Source organism: Diospyros lotus, chromosome 1 (genome assembly GCF_014633365.1).
Source record: "Diospyros lotus cultivar Yz01 chromosome 1, ASM1463336v1, whole genome shotgun sequence".
Classification (NCBI taxonomy): Eukaryota; Viridiplantae; Streptophyta; class Magnoliopsida; order Ericales; family Ebenaceae; genus Diospyros; species Diospyros lotus.
In genome coordinates, this window is record NC_068338.1 from 14,930,348 (window position 1) to 14,949,051 (window position 18,704).

At 40.2% G+C, this 18,704-nt stretch overlaps 1 protein-coding gene across 2 annotated transcripts in view; it reads left to right on the forward strand.

The window, feature by feature from the left end:
* The window catches only part of LOC127790420 (uncharacterized), a 131,863-nt gene that overhangs the window by 68,825 nt on the left and 44,334 nt on the right, over nt 1-18,704 (forward strand). For both annotated transcript variants that reach the window (XM_052319941.1, XM_052319947.1), the window contains 2 exons: nt 3,799-3,873; nt 17,265-17,356. In XM_052319941.1, the coding sequence (XP_052175901.1) occupies nt 3,799-3,873; nt 17,265-17,356 (167 nt within the window). The remainder of the gene's footprint in view (nt 1-3,798; nt 3,874-17,264; nt 17,357-18,704) is intronic.

An 18,704-nucleotide genomic window follows, 5' to 3' on the forward strand; every position in this document is an offset into this window, starting at 1 on the left:
GGATTGGGTAAGTGAAGGCGAAGTGGAAGCAAGCCGGGTGATCTTGAAGGCGCGATTGTAAAGCAAGAATCGCTTTTGATTGAAATAGGGAATAGGTCTGGGCGAAGTATCAAGAATCGGTGTTGATTGAAGTTGAAGACTGATGCATCTTGGCTAAGAAGTTCGGCCATTTTCAAAGCAAATTTCGACAATCTTGGATTGGAATTGATTGCGAAGAGGGCAGAAGTTGAAGAATCGATCTTGGTTGAGGTTGCGAGCGTGGAACCCACGAGTGCAATGGGAGATTCGGTTAGCGAAGCTAATTTTGCAGATGACGGCTCGGATCCAAAGTCATAGCAAAGCGAGCGATTCTTAGGTGCAAAATTGGACGAGTCACAGGTGGCGATTCAAGAAGTAGTGAATTCCGATGATTACAGAAATTATAGAGTTGGGGGATTCAAGATTCCATCGATTTCAGGAGGGTCACGACTTGGGTGGTACGGGCTAGCGATGATTTAAGCGATCGAAGGCAGACAAATTGTTAGGAAACCACGATTGTGTTGAGATTCATTTCTGCCTGATTTCGATCCATAGAGTCGCAAACGCGATCTCCTCCAAGTCGGTCCACACGATCGACCCTTTCCACGAACGCCTCGAGAAGTGCCTTTTTGAGAGACACGAAATTTCTTGTTTTTTTCCAGCTTCTTAAGCGGCATATATAGAGTTAAAAACCCTAGACACGCCATGGAAAAAACCCTAAACACTTAGGTTCGGCCCCTAATCACATTGGGCCAATTCTCTCCTTTTAATTGTGGAATGGGCTCGATGTAAGTGTGTGACCCCTTAGGTCCACCATTAAACTAGATGTAGGGCCAATTCTATTGGGCTATATTAAGGCCCAACTTATTAGATTAATTAAACTCATGGGCTTTTTAATTAACACATGTCGTGGGCTTCTTAATTAAACTCTTTAATTAATAGTTTTAGAATTAATCAAATTAATTCTAAAACCCTACATATCATGGTTAACGTCTAATAACATGCCATGAATACCTAGCCAACGATGAAAAAACACGGACCCTTTTAATTGCAATTACCATGCAGTAAAATTCTTTTATTGATCTATGTTTCGATTAAACTTAAGGTATGGTTTTATGACGAAACCCTAATCATTCAATAACTATGTATCCATTCCAGATTTATGACTTGATAGGTGAAATCAAAACACCTTTTGATTTTCACCTCACATTGGCTAAGGATTTCCTCAGTCATGAAATTATTGGAATACATAGGACATCCTCTCATCTAGACGATAAGCGATGAATCCTAGTTCGACATTCACAAGTCTTCATATGTGATAAAGCCACGCCCAGTGATAGTTTATCAATGACTCCATTAGAATCCAAAAAAGCACCAAAACATAACTAGTCAAATATAAGACTACCATGATGTCTCAAGTCTAAGGACCAATCTGCACTATTATAACACAGGAATTCCAGTTCGACATTAAATAATAACCATTAGGAATTCTGTAACGGGTCAGTTTAGTGTATTTATTCTTATAATAAGCACCCACATGTATGCACTAGTGTCCTCACACCAATATCCATGAAACAAGACATTCTCCTGATTGAGCATGCATCATATGTGTTATTCTATCCGAGTTATTAGTGTCCAATCCTAATAACTCTACGACTAGAACATTTAAGATCAAGGCTTATAAGGAATATGTTTTATGATCGTCATCTCTATGCACGACCATATTCCATGAGCCTATTTGATTTATGGACTTTGTCAAGTATGGATTACAATAAATAATGATGACAACCATCAATTGCAAATAAAAAACATAATGCCTTGTAGTAATAATTGATTGAAAATAAAGAATCCTAATGTAAAATATGATCAATTACATAAAACACGATTGGCTTGTGGGGCATAACTCTTAACACAAATGGCCAACTTGTAGGCGATCCAGGATTGAAGGCGGAGTAGACCTAGAGCTCGGCCAATTCCAATTGAGGCGGACAACTTGGAGGCGATCTAGGACTGAGGGCAGAGTAGATCTAGATCTCGACCAATTTCATTTAAGGCGGAATTGGGTTGGTGGAGCTTGAAGCCATTAAGGAGGTAGGCTAGGTTTGTTGGAACCAAATTCGGTTTTTTGGGGGAGCTTTCAAAGCTGACCAAGAAGCTGTTGCAAAGAAAATTTGCAAGGATTTGAACGGGGAAGATGGTTACAGGAATTGGGAATACTTGGGATAGAACATGTAAGATACGATTTGAAGCACAATTGCAATAGAAGATTGCTACAGTTTCGGATATGCAAATTTGAGCAGAGACCAGCCGGTATTATGAGTTAACTTTGGCGTGGGTTAGTAAGTCCTTGGCAAACTGAATTATTAGAAGGTTGGACGGTATTAACAGAAAGTTGGAAGGCCTATTAAGGAAATTTGATGGATCTTTGTTGATGTTTTCTAAGGGGGGTCAGATCGGAGATAAAAGCTATAAAGAGGAGCTTGACAAGCTGAAACAAGAGGGCTCGGTTATGGAGCACCTGGTCAGGTTTGAGAAATTAAAAGCACTTGTGCTCACTTCTCATCCAACCTTGACCGAGTCTTATTTTGTATCGATATTCATTAATGGCCTTGACGATGCGTTGAGGCTTATGGTGAAAATGTTCTGTCCTGCCACGTTACAACAAGCAATTGAGAGGGCTAGGATGCAAGAACTAGGACTGGAAGCCATTTACAGAAAGCATGGGCTGCCGCCAAAAAGTTATCTTAAGAGCAGCTTGCAAGCTTGGGATGGACCACATGTAGCTAAAGGAGTTTTGATAGAACAAACCGGACCAGAACAATTTTACAATGGCTCTAAGGAAGCTAATACTGAAGCTGATGAGCATGGCTAGGCAACCGATGACGACTCGGACCAAAGATAAAAACTGGAGATTGAGGGCAAGAATGGGATTATGGAAGTAGATTCTAAGAATATTGCTACTTTGCCTTTGGTTGTGAAAAAAACTAAGTCACAAGTTTATATAATTCCAACTGAAGAAACTCTCCTTGCCGTTTTGAGCTATTTTGATCTCGGGCAATATGACATGATTGTTGTCATGTCACTTGGTGTGAACCAGATTCGGAAGATGAAGGAATAGAAGGTTGCTGTCATTTGGTTCAAGAGTTTTGACATTGCAGAAGGGACCCTTAACATGGCAATCCTTGGAGTCTACATTTTATTTTGGCAGCAAAAACAAAAGCAACAGAACGTAAGAGAAGACGGGACAAAGCTTAGGAGAAGAAAGAAAGCAAGGAAAAAGAGGAGAAGAATAAATCGGATTGTTAAGGTTGGAATTGGTTGAAGAACAGGGTCAACAACTATAAATTCTTGGGGACAAGAATTGTTCTAGGGGTATAATTGTAATTGGGAGACACTTACCTTGTATGAGCCGTTGGGCTAATTGAAAGGGGTTAGGTGGGTAAAAACTAACTGTACAATAGCTATCTGTTTTGGCTATTAGTTAGGTGGTTGCATAGTTTTTGAATTGTGCTAGAGGCTTTCTATAGAGACCTATGGCAGCAAGGAAGGTATCATTGAGAATATTAAGAAGTTCTCTCTCAAACCTCTTTGTGTCCTTTCTCTCATTCTCTCTCTCTATTCTGTTTTCTCCTTTCAATTCTGTTCTTTTTTCTTCAATTTCCTATTCACCATTTCTGTTAAATACATTTGCAGGTTGAATCTGCTGGTTTTGATGTACTCAATTTAAATGATTTTATTTCTCATCGGATCTCTAACTAATATAGTTTCGTACTGCTTCAGGTTGCTTGTACATCTATGAAAAGCAGTGAAGTACATATTTACGATATTGGGTATATCTCTTCTGACCCAATAGAGGCAAGTTTCTCTTCTAAATTTGGTTTGCGTGCTTTTAACATAGAACTAATAGCAACTTGTGAAATTTAATAATCTGTTGCCTGTCAAACTGCAATTTTAATTTTCTATATCATTAATTAAGCTGTTTCTAGCATCCACTTCCCTTTTAGCTGTGTAGGGAGAAGTTATAACCTAATGTCAGGAACTTGTATGGAGGACTAATAACATAGTTGCCAGGAAAAAGTATACAGAAGATGAATGCATTTGATGGAAAATCTTGGTACCACATGACTTGTCTTTCCAGTAAGATTGTGAAAGCAAAAAAAGGGAAACAAGAGTACTAAAGTGTCCTGACTATATCTAGAGTTATATAAACTACCCAATTTAAGACCTCCTTCTGAGGATAGCGTCCTTGCAAATCTCAAAAGGCGTGAGTGTCCCTGCAATTGAGTTTCGAGGAGAGAACAACTTAAGAGAAGTTGCAGGACTCCCTTATTTGGAAATCCTCTCATTGAACTTGGCTCTCTCTCTCTCTCTCTCTCTCTCTCAATCTTCCATATTTCTATCCTCTTGCAAGCTTCACCAAACTTGAATGTGATTGCACATCAACTGTTAAATGCTGTATTTATTATATTGTTGACCCAACTGATTACATGATTTATAGGCTATGCACTCGAATGTGGTTGCACGTCAACTGTTAAATGCTGTATTTATTATATTGTTGACCCAACTGATTACCTGATTTATAGGCTGGTGTATAGCTGATTTGATAGATTGATTTGACAGGCTGTATTTCAGGCATAATTCTTTGCCTAATTTTCTGCTGTAATTATGTTCCACACTATTATAGATATATATTAAAATTGAGACTCTTGCTCTTTAGGCATTCAGCCAATTCTCTCTTCTCACGTGGTATCAGAAAGAGAGTGAGAAAATTCTTTCCTGCTGTGCTCCACCAGTGCTGCATTCCCTATTGAGAATCTTAGTTCTGGTGTGCATCAGAAAATTCCAATCGGCCTATTCTTGAAATCTCATGTCTGGAGAGCTTTTCACATGCTCCACGTGCCATCATGTCCTTCACCAGACTACACCAAACCTTCCGGTTTGTTCTCTCATTATGACATCCACAAGGGTTACTTCTAACATGGCAACGAATTCTCCCACTTTGCATGTTCCTAAGGTTTACTTGGGTTATGCCGTACTCACTGTTACTTATTTAATCAGTAGAATGCCATTTATGACCCTAAATTTCAAGACACCTTTTGAGCTGCTAATGGGAGTCTCTTCCTATACTATTACTCCCAAGGTTTTTGGCTGCACCTGCTATGTTTGGGATCACTATCTTGCAACAAGTAAACTAGATCCTCGCACTTTCAAATGTATCTTCGTTGGTTACTTCTGTAATGCAGAAAGGATACAATTGTTATCATCCACCTACTCAGAAATTCTGTGAGTATGGATGTTACATTTAGAGAAGATACCAATTATTTTCAGCCCAACCAATCACCTCTTCACGGGGAAAATCTAAGTAACGGTGAACATGAAGAGGTACTAGTACAGTGGACTAACACTAATGCTATGGACCAGATTGCTACTATAGGTGGAAATGCTGTTAACTCAGGGGGAGGAGAAAGATAAGAATGTGTTGGATTTAGGGGAAGCAGGTGAAGAGACTGTTGATTTTGATAATTTGGCTGATGTTGATAATTCAAGGCAGCAAGAAGAACTTGGGAATATTGGACTGAACAGACTTGATAAAGGAGAAATCTTAACTTATTCCCAAAGGAAACAAGCCAATCAGTAAAATCTACCAAGCCAAAGAGATTCCCAGAACCTCACTGATACTAGTAAGCACTTCATTGACACCGAACAACTTCCTACTTCTAGTCAAATTCCTGCAGCTAACCTTGAACTTGATACTACATTCAAACTCTCTGATTTGTACCTTCCTATAGCTATCAGAAAAGGAGTTAGGAGCTGTACACAACATCCAATCTCCAAGTTTGTTGCCTATGATTCACTGTTTGCTTCCCATAGAAATTTCCTATGCTCATTAGAGTTAGTAATGGTACCCACAGATTGGAAGCAAGCTCTCAGTAAGCCTCTTTGGAAGGATGCTATGGTGGAGGAAATGAAAGCCTTGATGAAGAATGAGACGTGAGAACTCATTGAACTGCCAACTGATAAGAAACCAGTAGGCTATAAGTGGGTGTTCACAATTAAATATAAGGCAGAAGGAACAACTGAAAGATACAAGGCAAGGTTGGTGGCTAAGCGGTTTACTCAAAGCTAGGGAGTGAACTATGAAGTGACCTTTGCACTAGTGGCAAAACTAAACGCAGTGCGGGTTCTTCTATCCTGTGTAGTTATTCTAGACTAGGATTTACATCAACTAGATGTAAAGAATACATTTTTGCATGGAGCATTGAAAGAAGAAGTGTATATGGAGATCCCACCAAATTTTAACAATTTAAAGAAGCAAGGGAAAGTTTGCAAGTTGATGAAGGCTTTGTATGGTCAAAAACAGTCTCCTAAAGTGTGGTTTGATAGGTTTAGTAAGGCTGTAATCAAGTTGGGATATTAGCAAAGTAATGATGATCATACTATGTTCTTTAAGAAAAAAGAACACACGATAACTGTTATTATTGTGTATGTTGATGATATCGTGGTGACCGTAAATGATCATGAAGGAATACAATAGTTGAAGAAATACTTGGGGGAAGAGTTTGAGATCAATGACCTTGGATAGCTGAGATATTTCTTGGGGATTGAAGTAGCCAGGTCTGACAAAGGCATATTCATTTCCCAAAGGACGTATGTTCTAGACTTACTAGCTGAGATGGGTGTCATGTAATTTTTGATTATAACAGTGGTATAGATGAAGAAAGGTAGTTAGTGCTTTGATGTGATGTACTTAGGGGAGGTAATAATTGTACTTAGGCGGTTACGTTTTTGGGCGGGAAAGATGCATGCAATTTAGGGATAGTATAAAAAGACACTTCTTCAACTAATGGAGGCATATGGAAGCATTAATCAAATTTTAGTCTAAATTCGTGCCTCAACTCTCTCTCTATTTCTCTCCTTCAATTCTCTCTTTCTTTTCATAATTCTCTCGAACCCCGTGATCTCCATCCTATCGGAGGGGATCAATTGTTGATCAATTGCCAAATCTTTTAAGATTTGACAATTTTGGTATCAGAGTTGATCCTTGGCCAGAGGGTTTTTGCGGATACTATCAATGGCTGAAGGAACTAGGATGAAGAACTTGAAAACACAATTACAGCGGTTTGGGTCCACTGTGAATGATTTACAATTAGAGTTAGGATCCAACTGGAATCACAAAGCCATCATGATGGTTAATAGGAAATTTGATGGAGCAGTTGTTCAGATCTGGGAAGAGTTGGGAATTCAGATTAGTGAGAAACTCAAGGATTCATGGTGATGTTTGCTAAGCAAAACCAGGTGTGAATTTCTCTTGACTTTCCTCCTAGGGAGAGATCGGATCCAATTCTATCAGGTAGGGGGTGAATTAGAGGACGACCGTAACCTTTGAATTTGGGAAAGATCATGTTGAGATTAGTGAGAATGTGTGGGGATGCCGACAGGAAGCACCAATAGTGCAAACTCCACATGGTTTACCTATGCCGTGGTTGGATATTCCATTATTCAATGGTGTGAACCCTCGATGGTGGATCAGAAGGTGTGAACGGATATTCGATTGGTACGGAATGGTAGAGAGACATCAGGTGTCCATGGCTGCGGCCTACCTCAATGATGCGGGTGATTCTTGGTACCAAGGGTGGTCCAAGGTGAGAGAGGATTGTAGGTGGGATGATTTTGTAGAAGAACTTAGCTAGAGGTTTGGAGATTGGGGACTTACTAACATAGTGGAGGAGTTTAATAAGATCAAACAGGAAGGATCGGTGTTGGAATATTAGCTAGGGTTTGAAGAGTTGAAAGCTCTCATGCTAATTCATAACCCCTATCTGATGGAGGCCTACTTTGTTTCAAGCTTTATAAGCGGCTTGAATGAAGAATTGAGGCTGATGGTGAAGGTGTTAAAGTCTTAAGACCCTTAAGCATGCGGCGGACAATGCAAGGCTACATGAGATGACAATGGAGGCATTGATGAAAAAACAAAGGTTGATAGCCAAAGGGGTTAACCAGAGTGTATTACACCAAGGGGGAAAGAGCTATACCAAGGAGATGGGCAAAGGATCTTAAGGAGCTAAGAGTTTATCATTACCTACCCCTACCATTCAAGGAGCGAAGACCATCGAGCAGAGGAGGCAAGCTAGCCTCTGTTTTCGATGTAGGGATAAATACTTCCCATGCCACTAATGTAAGAAGTAGATATTTGTATTGGAAGGGGAAGAAGGAGAAGTAACAGAGGAGGGAGAAACACCTAATTCACTCGGAGCGGAAGATGAAGACAATGGTGAGATATCCTTGCACGTCTTGAATGGATTGACTAATAGCAAAATAATCAAAGTGGAGGATTGTAAGCTGATGATTCTAATTGATAGTGGGAGCACCCACAGTTTTTTGGATGAAGGTACAACCCGAAGGTTGAGATGTTCCTTGGTCAACACTCAACCTCTAATTGTGACAGTAGCCAATGGCAATAAGGTGATTAGCCGATCAGCATGCATGTGGCTTTGTTGGGAGATACAAGGGGAAGAGTTTGAGGCTGATCTCAAGCTAGTTAAGCTAGGGGGTGTGATGTGGTGCTAGGGGTAGATTGGATGAAGCATGTGTTCAATCTGCTTTGACTTCAATAAAATGGAAGTAACATTCGAGAAGCAGGGCATAAGAATGACTTTAACAGGGAGCAAGGAGGTTGGGATATGCAAGATGATTACAAGGAGAAGGCTGCAGAAGATAATACAACACAAGGTGAATCAGGTAGCTCAATTATTTTCCATTCAAGCCACGGATCGGATGGAGGCGGAGCTGGGATCAGAAGGGGAATTCATGTTGACAGTGAGTAGCCTGCCCCAACCTAACATAGAGCTACACCAATTCGGCCTTCTTAATATACTACTAGTTGAATTAGAGGATCTTTTCGTAGAGCCTAACTTTTTGCCTTCCACTCGACACCTTGACCACACAATCAACCTCAAACCTAACACAGACTCTGTCAATACCTGGGCCTACCATTATCTTCCTAACCAAAAGATAGAAATAGAGAAGTTGGTTAAAGAGATGCTTTAAAAATCACTCATCAGACCAAGTCATAGCCCATTTGCATCACTCGTACTATTAGTTAAAAAGAAAGATGGTTCGTGGCATTTTTGTGTGGACTATTGCCAATTAAATGTTGTCACCATCAAAGCCAAATTCCCTATTCCCCTTATTGAAGACACCTATTAGATGAGTTGAAACATGCCACAATTTTTTCTGAACTTGACCTTAGATCCGGCTATCACCAAATTCAGATGAACTCATTAGACATACCAAAGATTGCATTTAGGATCCACCACGACCACTATGAGTTCCGTGTTATGCCTTTTGACCCGACTAATGCACCCACCACCTTTCCATCCTTGATGAATCAAATTTTTGAACCCCACCTAGGAACTTTATCCTTGTATTCTTTGATGACATCCTGATGTATAGCTAGACTTTTGACCTACATCTTAAACACCGAAGGACTACGTTTGAGATCCTCAAAATCAACCGGTTGTATATCAAAAGGTCCAAATGTGCCTTTGCACAAGGACAAGTAGAGTACTTGGGGTATATTATATCCAACAAGGGGGCGAATACTGAACCAAGAGAGATAGTAGCTATGGCCAATTAGCCTTCAGGGGTTTTCTAGGGTTGATAGGCTATTATAGGCAATTTGTGAAGGGGTATGGGGAGATTAGTTGGCTGTTAACAGAGCTATGTATTGGAGCTATCCTTGTGCAAGAAGGGAGACCCTTGGCGTTTATAAGTCAAGCATTGGCCCCCAAACATGCAGGCTTAAGTATCTACGAAAAGGAGTTGTTGGCGGTGATTTTTGCAGTGGGAAAATGGAGACACTATCTTGAGGGGGGCAAATTCATAATTAAGATGGACCATGAGAGCTTGAAGTTTCTATTATAGTAGAAACTTCATACTCATTTATAGAAGAAGGTGATGACCAAGTTAATGGGCTTAGACCATGTCATACAGTACAAGAAGGGAAAGGAAAACATTGCAACTAATGCCCTCTCTTGATGGCAAGAGGAAGGAACATCAGTAGCCATCACGGTATTAATTCCAAACTGGTGTCATAAGGTGGCAGTGAGCTATGAAATGGATGATCAGGCCAAGGCCCTCCTTGAACAGCTGGTTGTGAACCCTACAAGCAAGAAAGGGTATGCTCTAGTTAATGGATTGATTCGATACAAGGGAAGGTTGGTTAATGGGGACTGTGTATCACTAAAGAAGAAGATCTTACAAGCCCTACATGAGTCTTCCTTAGGGGGACATTTGGGAATACCTAACACCTATCATGAGGTTAAGCAACTCTTCTATTGGCCTAAGCTCAAGGAGTCAGTGATCAGGTTTGTTATGGCATGTGATGTGTGCAAAAGGTGCAAACATGAGATGGTGGCTTCCCCAGGGCTGTTACAACCATTGACCATCCCAGGACAGGCATGGGAGAGTGTTTCAATGGATTTTATAGAAGGGTTGCCAAAATCTGAAGGGAGGGACTGCATTTTTGTAGTAATGGATTGGTTTACGAAATTTGCTCACTTTTTAAGTCTCACCCATCCATACATAGCTCAGGAGGTGGCCAGAACCTTTTTAGACCATAGTGCCCGACAAGGATAAGGTGTTTATTAGCTTATTATGGCAATCATTGTTGAGATCCTTAGGGGCTAAACTAAGTATGTCATCTGCCTACCATCCCCAAACTAATGGACAAACCAAAAGGGTCGATCAATGCTTGGAAACGTAACTTCAATGCTTATGTTTTCTACACCCTAAAGGCTGGTACAAATGGCTATCTCTAACTCAGTGGTGGTATAATTCTAGCCACCATAGCTCCATTAAGATGTCCCCCTTTGAAGCTTTATTTGGGTACAAACCACCTCTCTTACTAGCCCTCCTAGATACCACAAGTGCGGCAATAATGGATGAATGCCTCCGACAAAGATAGCAAGTCCTACAATAGCTAAAAACGGAGTTGGCCAATGCTTAGAATCGTATGAAACAACTGGCAAATAAAGGGAGAAATGAAAGGGAGTTCACGGTTGGGGAGGAAGTATATCTCAAACTGAGGGCACCCCACTTCAGATCACTAGCAGCAGACCCTATTTTCAAGCCAAGTCCCAAGTATTATGGTCATTTCCCTACCATGGTGAGGGTTGGGAGTGTGGCTTACAAGCTACAACTACCAGAGGGTTCCCAAATCCATCTAGTATTCCATGTGTCGTTGTTGAAGAAATTTGCAGGAGTGCAGTCGGTGAGTCCCATGCTACCCCCAACAGCCATAGATACTAGCATATCCTTGGAACCTACTGCCATCTTAGACATACGAGTGATCTACAAACAAGGGGCTCCAGTAGTTTAGGTGCTAGTAAAGTGGTCAAACTTGCACTCGGACAACAATACTTGTGAGTATCTCCCAGATCTACTTAACAAATTCCCTAGGGTGGCCAGCCTACTTGCTATTTCTTGAGGACAAGAAATGTCCCAAAGGGAGGGTAATTGTCATGTAATTACCGATTATAACAGTGGTATAGATGAAGAAAGGTAATTAGTGCTGTGATGTGATGTACTTAGGGGAGGCAATAACATGTTGTTCTTAGGCGGTTCCGTTTGTCAAAATATTTCACTGTTTTTCATATATTCATCTTTTTTTACAATGGTTTGTTATACATATATAAGACCATAATAGATCTTCTATTTTTGACTATACAAGTCAGGTTCCTATAATCATGCTCTCGTGTGATGGAAATAATTTCTTTCCATCCCTCTCCCTATAATTCCTCTCATCTACCCATATAATACAACTCACACCAACACTCCCCCTCAAGTTGATGCATACGGATCCCTTATGCACAACTTGACTAGTGAGTTGTAGAACTCTTTGCTGGACACGGCTTTGGTAAGAATATCAGCTAGCTGGTCTTCGGACTTGACAAATGGGAATCGAATTGTCTTAGTCTCGAGGTTCTGTTTGATAAAGTGTCGATCTACCTCCACATGTTTAGTTCTATCCTGTTGAACTGGATTATCAGAAATATCTATGGCAGCTTTATAATCACAAAAAAGACTCATTTCTGATGTGGGAGCAAAACCAACCTCGGTTAGCAATCTTTTCAGCCAGAGAAGTTCACATAGACCCTTGGCCATCCCTCGAAACTCTGCTTCTGCACTAGAAAGTGCCACCACCTTTTGTTTCTTACTCCTCCATGTCACAAGGTTTCCACCAACAAATGTAAAATACCTTGAGGTAGATTTCCTATCTGAGATATTCCCAGCCCAATCTGCATCTGTATAACCTTCAACTTCCAAATGATTATTCTTAGAGACCATGAGCCCTTTCCCTGGAGATGACTTTAAGTATTTTAGTATCTGAGTTACTGCCTCCATGTGTTCCTCACTTGGACAATGTATGAATTGACTCACCACACTCACGGCATATGCGATATCTGGACGAGTATGAGATAAATAAATTAGTTTGCCAACTAACCGTTGATATCTCCCCTTATCAGCTGGTTTCTGGTTTGAATACTTCCCAAGCTTGTGGTTTTGGACAATCGGTGTATCTACCGGTTTGCACTCCAACAATCCAACCTCAGATAGTAAATCTAGGATATATTTTCTTTGGGATAGAAAGATGCCTTGGTTTGATCTAGCAACCTCTATTCCCAGAAAATACTTGAGCCCTCCTAGATTTTTCATTTCAAATTCACTAGCCAATTGCCCTTGGAGCCGTGATATTTCTTCTCTATCATCTCCCGTAATAATCATATCGTCGACATATACAATTAAAGCTATTACCTTACCTTGTTGTCTTTGGAGAAATAAAATGTGATCTGAGTTGCTTTGTTTGAAACCATACTTATTCATTGCCAAGCTAAATCTGCCAAACCATGCTTGTGGCGATTGCTTTAATCCATACAACGCTCGCTGCAACCTGCACACATCATTAGTTCCCATGGTCACTGAGTAGCTTGGAGGAATGTCCATATACACCTCCTCTTCAAGATCACCATGAAGAAAAGCGTTCTTCACGTCAAACTGGTGTAGTGACCAATCTAAGTTTGCTGCAAGAGATAACAACACTCTAACAGTATTTAGTTTAGCTACCGGTGAGAAGGTTTCTTGATAATCCACACCATATGTTTGTGTATACCCTTTTGCCACGAGTCTTGCCTTGTACCTCTCTATAGATCCATCAGCTTTGTGTTTGATTGAGAACACCCACTTGCAGCCCACTGTTTTCTTCCCTCTCGGTAATGGTATTACCTTCCATGTCTTATTTTTCATTAAGGCTTCCATTTCTTCTTTGATGGCTTGAGTCCACTTTGGGTCTTTCATGGCTTCCTCCACCCTTGTTGGAACATGATGGGTAGAGATGTCGTGCATGAAGGTCTTAAGAGATTCGGTCAGCCCCTTAGTGGTCACGTAATTGGCAATGGGATATTGTGTTCTTCTTTCTTCAATGTCTGGAGAGTAACGGTTCGGTGGTTTGCCACGATTGTACCTGTGAGGTAATACGTAACTAGTAGGGGATTCTATATTATTTGCATTCAAGGAGCTTACCTCAGGGTCATTCTCAGGAGTTGGGTCTTCAGGTACTATAGAGGGGGAAGAAGCTGTAGTTTCATGATTACCTTCTTCATGAATAACTGCTTGATGTTCAGGAGCTTGAGGTGCTTGATGTTCAGGAGCTTGAGGGACATGTACTAATTTCATCGGCTCCACATGTGCTTCGGACATGCCTGGCCAATCTAGTTCCATCCATTTCAGCTCTTCCTGTCCAATCTCCTGCTAAAGAGCAGAAGTGGGTGGGAAGAAGGTTTCAGTTTCCATGAATGTGACATCCATAGAGACATACGTGCGATGAGAAATTGGGTCATAGCATCTATAGCCTTTCTGGTGAAATGCATACCCCAAAAATAAGCACCGACGAGCACATGGGTCTAGTTTAGTCCGCTGGTTCTCGTGTAGATGGACGTAAGCAACGCACCCAAACACACGGGGGTGGGAGCATCGAGACCGTAGGCAGGGGAGTATGTGCCGCAAGAGCTTGTAATGGTGTTTGGAATCCCAACACTCTAGAGGGCATGCGGTTTAGGAGATGCATAGCAGTAGTAACGGCATCAGTCCAATACCGAGGAGGGGCATGGGCACCTATTAAGAGGGCTCGGGCAGTCTCAAGAACGTGTCGATTTTTTCGCTCGGCAATACCATTTTGCTGAGGAGTTTGGGGGCAATACCCTGCATTAGCCACCACTGCTGTACCAAGACCCTCTTCTGTGCTAGTTGTGTCGTGACGTTTTTTTTTCTACAGTTCATTCCACCAATCAGGATATTCGTGCAACTTAAAGTAGTTTTCACGTGTATGCTTTTGATTTCCACAATGGGTGCATTTCAAGCCTTCAGACGATGCGCGAAATTTCTGCTTTCCATTGTGCACGGTAGATGTGGGGTTGGCAGTCCTAAGTTGAAGCCCTTTGGTGGCAAGAACTGCTCCCGGAACAGCCTTTGCGCTACCAGTGATCATAACAGCCGGACGAGTTGCTTCGTGGCAGACATGAGCATATGCTTGCTCCACGGTAGGGAATGGACGAAGTTGCAGCACGTCACCCCGAATCTTGTCTAGTCGGTCGTCAAGACCATCTAAGAAAACATAAACCCGATCTTCTTGAAGAATAGTATTATACTTGAGAATATCACCTGCACACTCCATTGGATTTGGACGCCGTAAATCAATCTCTCTCCATAACCCCTGAAGGTCATTGTAGTATTTTTCTAGGGAGCCTCCAGCTTGTTTACGCTGCATCACACGACGTCTAAGGTCATATATCTGAGACGTGTCACTACCGTCAAAATAAGTGGTAGCAATGGAGTCCCACACCATCTTGGCAGTAGAAAATCGAATGAAATTCCCAATCAATGAGGAATCCATGGAGTTAATTAGCCAGCCTTTGACAATGGCATTATCTGTGCGCCATTTGCAAAAGGAGGGATCCGTCGATGGTGGTTGTGGAAAATCACCATTGATATATCCTAACTTGTCTTTGCCCGAGATATACATCTCTACAACTTGGGACCAGAGGGCATAGTTGGTGCCATCCAACTTGATGCCGATCGAAGCAATAGGGGGTTCGGTGGTCAGGTTCAGTGTGTGAACGTTGCTAAGAGCTTCAGTAATTTTGGTTGTGAATTCGGCAAACATGGAATCAGATTGAGATGCACCAGTATGCTCTGTATCGGAATCCGACGACATGGTTGACGGAGTAAGTATTAGGGTTGTCAAGAAGGAGGAGGCCCAAGATTAAGCTCTGATACCATGTCAAAATATTTCACTGTTTTTCATATATTCATCTTTTTTTACAATGGTTTGTTATACATATATAAGACCATAATAGATCTTCTATTTTTGACTATACAAATCAGGTTCCTATAATCATGCTCTCGTGTGATGGAAATAATTTCTTTCCATCCCTCTCCCTATAATTCCTCTCATCTACCCATATAATACAACTCACACCAACAACGTTTTTGGGCGGCAAAGATGCATGTAATTTGGGGATAGTATAAAAAGACACTGCTCCGACTAATGGAGGCATTTGGAAAGCATTAATCAAATTTCAGTCTGAATTCCTCCCTCAATTCTCTCTATCTCTCTCTCTATTTCTCTCCCTCAATTCTCTATTTCTCTTGATAATTCTCTTGAACCTCGTGATCTTCATCCTATTGGAGGGGATCGATTGTTGATCAATTGCCAGATCTCTTAAGATCTGACAATGGGCATGCTAGGATGTAAGCCGATTGGTTCACCTATTGAAGTTAATCACAGGATCAAAGCTGATGAAGGTGAACGGACTGATAAAGGCTACAATTAGCGTTGCTAATAATCTTGTTCAACATGATAGGACTAAACACATTGAGATCAATAGGCATTTCATAAAGGAGAAACCAATTGGTGGCCAATTATGTATTCCATTTGTTCAATCAAGGCATCAACTAGCATATATCTTCACTAAGGCTTTACACAACAAGGACTTCCTTACTATGATATCCAAGATAGGTATGAAGGATATTCATACATCATCTTGAGGGGGAGTGTTGGATTCTTGGGTAAACACTTGGTACAACTGTAAGTATGTGGCTATTATAGAAAAAGGTTGACTTGGTGGTGCAAGGCTGTAAATGGTAGATTCTATGGCATACATCAGGGAAGACAAAAAAGGAAGATAGCGATCAATCTAAATGGTAGTTATTTTATATAAGCTGTGATTAGGAGAATGTTTCTATGTATATTCTTTCCTTTTCTAGATTTCTAATCTGTAAATTCTAGAGTTATAAATGAAGGGAAAGCTGAAGAGGTAGGTGTCTTTGCCTATCCTTTCAAAGGCCTAATTGCCTGATGTATTTTTACATTAATTTTTCAATTGCTTTTTCAAGTCAACTGAATGTAAATTGAATCCCATAATCTTTCTGATTTCTTTCATACTTATTGAATTTTTACACCAGCCAATTGACCACAACTAGTTGGCTCCAAGCTATTAGGTTGTGTTGAGCTAAATGGGTACTAGTAGCTTAAGAAAGCTCCATGCAAGTTATTGGCACAGTTAAACTAAGGGTTTTAGATTTCTGCTAGTTTGTCTGTGAAAACAGTAAAAGGATAATCGATATAAGTTCCCATTAAATGAGAAACCAAAGAATATTCTGGACTGAGGCATGAAGGAAATACAACCCCTTTCGTTTTCCTTCATTTTGTTCTTTGAAAAAGAATGGAAGGAAAATTGGCCAATAAAAACTCTATGCTAGCTTGATCAATCTGTTTGATATCATATTGGGCAACTAAATGCTGACATGGAGGTGGTGGATTTTGAGCAAAAGATTTGGCTCCAACATTGACCAGCTACTCTGCAAGCCTGATAGAGCAGCTTGTTGTTGACTGTGTAGTTTTTAACATTAGAAACTTAATAGTTGTCCTTTCACTTATACTCACTATTTGCTTTTTTTCTTAATTTATTTGTGTGAAAAGGATAAAGAATAAGCCTTGCACATCTTCTGCCTCTAATATCTTTTAGTGTACTTGCATCAATTAATGTTGTGGCATTGATCACGTAACAACCTTCTGTAAATATATTGGACCTTTCTTGTGCATTTGTTGCATGCTACTATGTATCAAATAATGGGCAAGAAAAGAAGGATGTCTGTGACGACCATTTTTTTTTTTTGCTCATGTGCAGGTCCTGAGGAAGAGGCCTACTATTAACATCCATGGGATTGATGTTCATAAAGGTTTATCTGATATTGCTTTTTCTTCAAAAGATGATTCAAGGTTGGTAAAGCACCCTAATTTTGTAAGAAGAAACATATTTCTTTTGCAGATAGTTGAATGACCATCCTAAAAATTTATGCAGTCTTAGACACTGGTTTAATCATACAATCAAGACTTCTAAACACCCTATTGAGTGCGAAGAGTTATTGAAAAGTGAGACAAATAAATTAACAAAGATCATTTCCAAAAAGGAACATCAGTACACAATTGGGTGGAAATAACTTCACAAGTGTGAATGAGAGACTAAAATCAGGACATTTCTAGACCAGAGTCTTGATATCGTTTTAGATTACCAATTTTTGTAAAAGTTTACTTGTTAGTTAAGAGCCAACTATGACTTTCAAGCCATTTGACCAGGGTTGAAATGGCACGGAATAGAAAAAATTGAATGTGTTTGTGTTGATGCACATGAAGAAATATGTGTGCGTGTGGTGGTCAAAGAATGCAACAGATCTTTAGATGCCTTCCTAATCTGGAATAGGAAGTTTCCTAAGTCAGACCTAGGAAACTTTCCTAATAGTGTAGATATGTATTCTTTCCTTATGTTGTATTTATTGTAGAAGGTAGGTTTCTTTATGTGTTTTCTCTTCCCCCTCTATAAGAGGATCCCATTATATACATTCTGATTGAGAGAATTATTCATTTTTTACAGTTTGCAATGACAACTTGATGTTGAAGCAAATTTCTATGAAATTCAGTTAAGAATGGTTGTAACAATTGTGAAAAGATCAGACAAGGATGGTCTTATTTAACTCCATATTCAGAGTTTGTAATTAATATAAGGACATCAAACAAATTCCATTTGGACTACCTTTTCTTATTGTAGCTTAAAAGGAACATGATTGTTGTTACAGTATGTTGTTTATGGAACTGCTATCCATATTAGACTATGAAACTTCTGTCACCACATAAATTTTATGTAGTTAATGTCTGCTAAGATTTTCTTGCCAAAGCTTTTTCTTTATCTACTATCTGGGGAACTTTATTCCCCAACTTTTATTATTCTTTATAGCTAAGAAACTAGGGAGCAACGTCTTACCGTAAGGAGCAATGAAGTCATCTGCTTCTTCAACATCATGTGGTTTAGAGGAGCCTTTTTCATTTATTTGGCATCGTGGTGCTTTGCTATCCTCGGTGAGGTATTTTCCATTTGCCTGGGGTTGAGCTGCCCCTTCCAAGGTTGAATGATAAATAACTCTTCAACGAATGGCAATTGTTGATGAATGAGCCAAAACTTATGATTATAAATGATAAAACTCATCAATGACCACAATGTGCCTTATTGGCGTGAAAAGAATTGCCAACTTGTATAATCTGATGTAGAATTACAGAAGGTTATGGAAGAAAA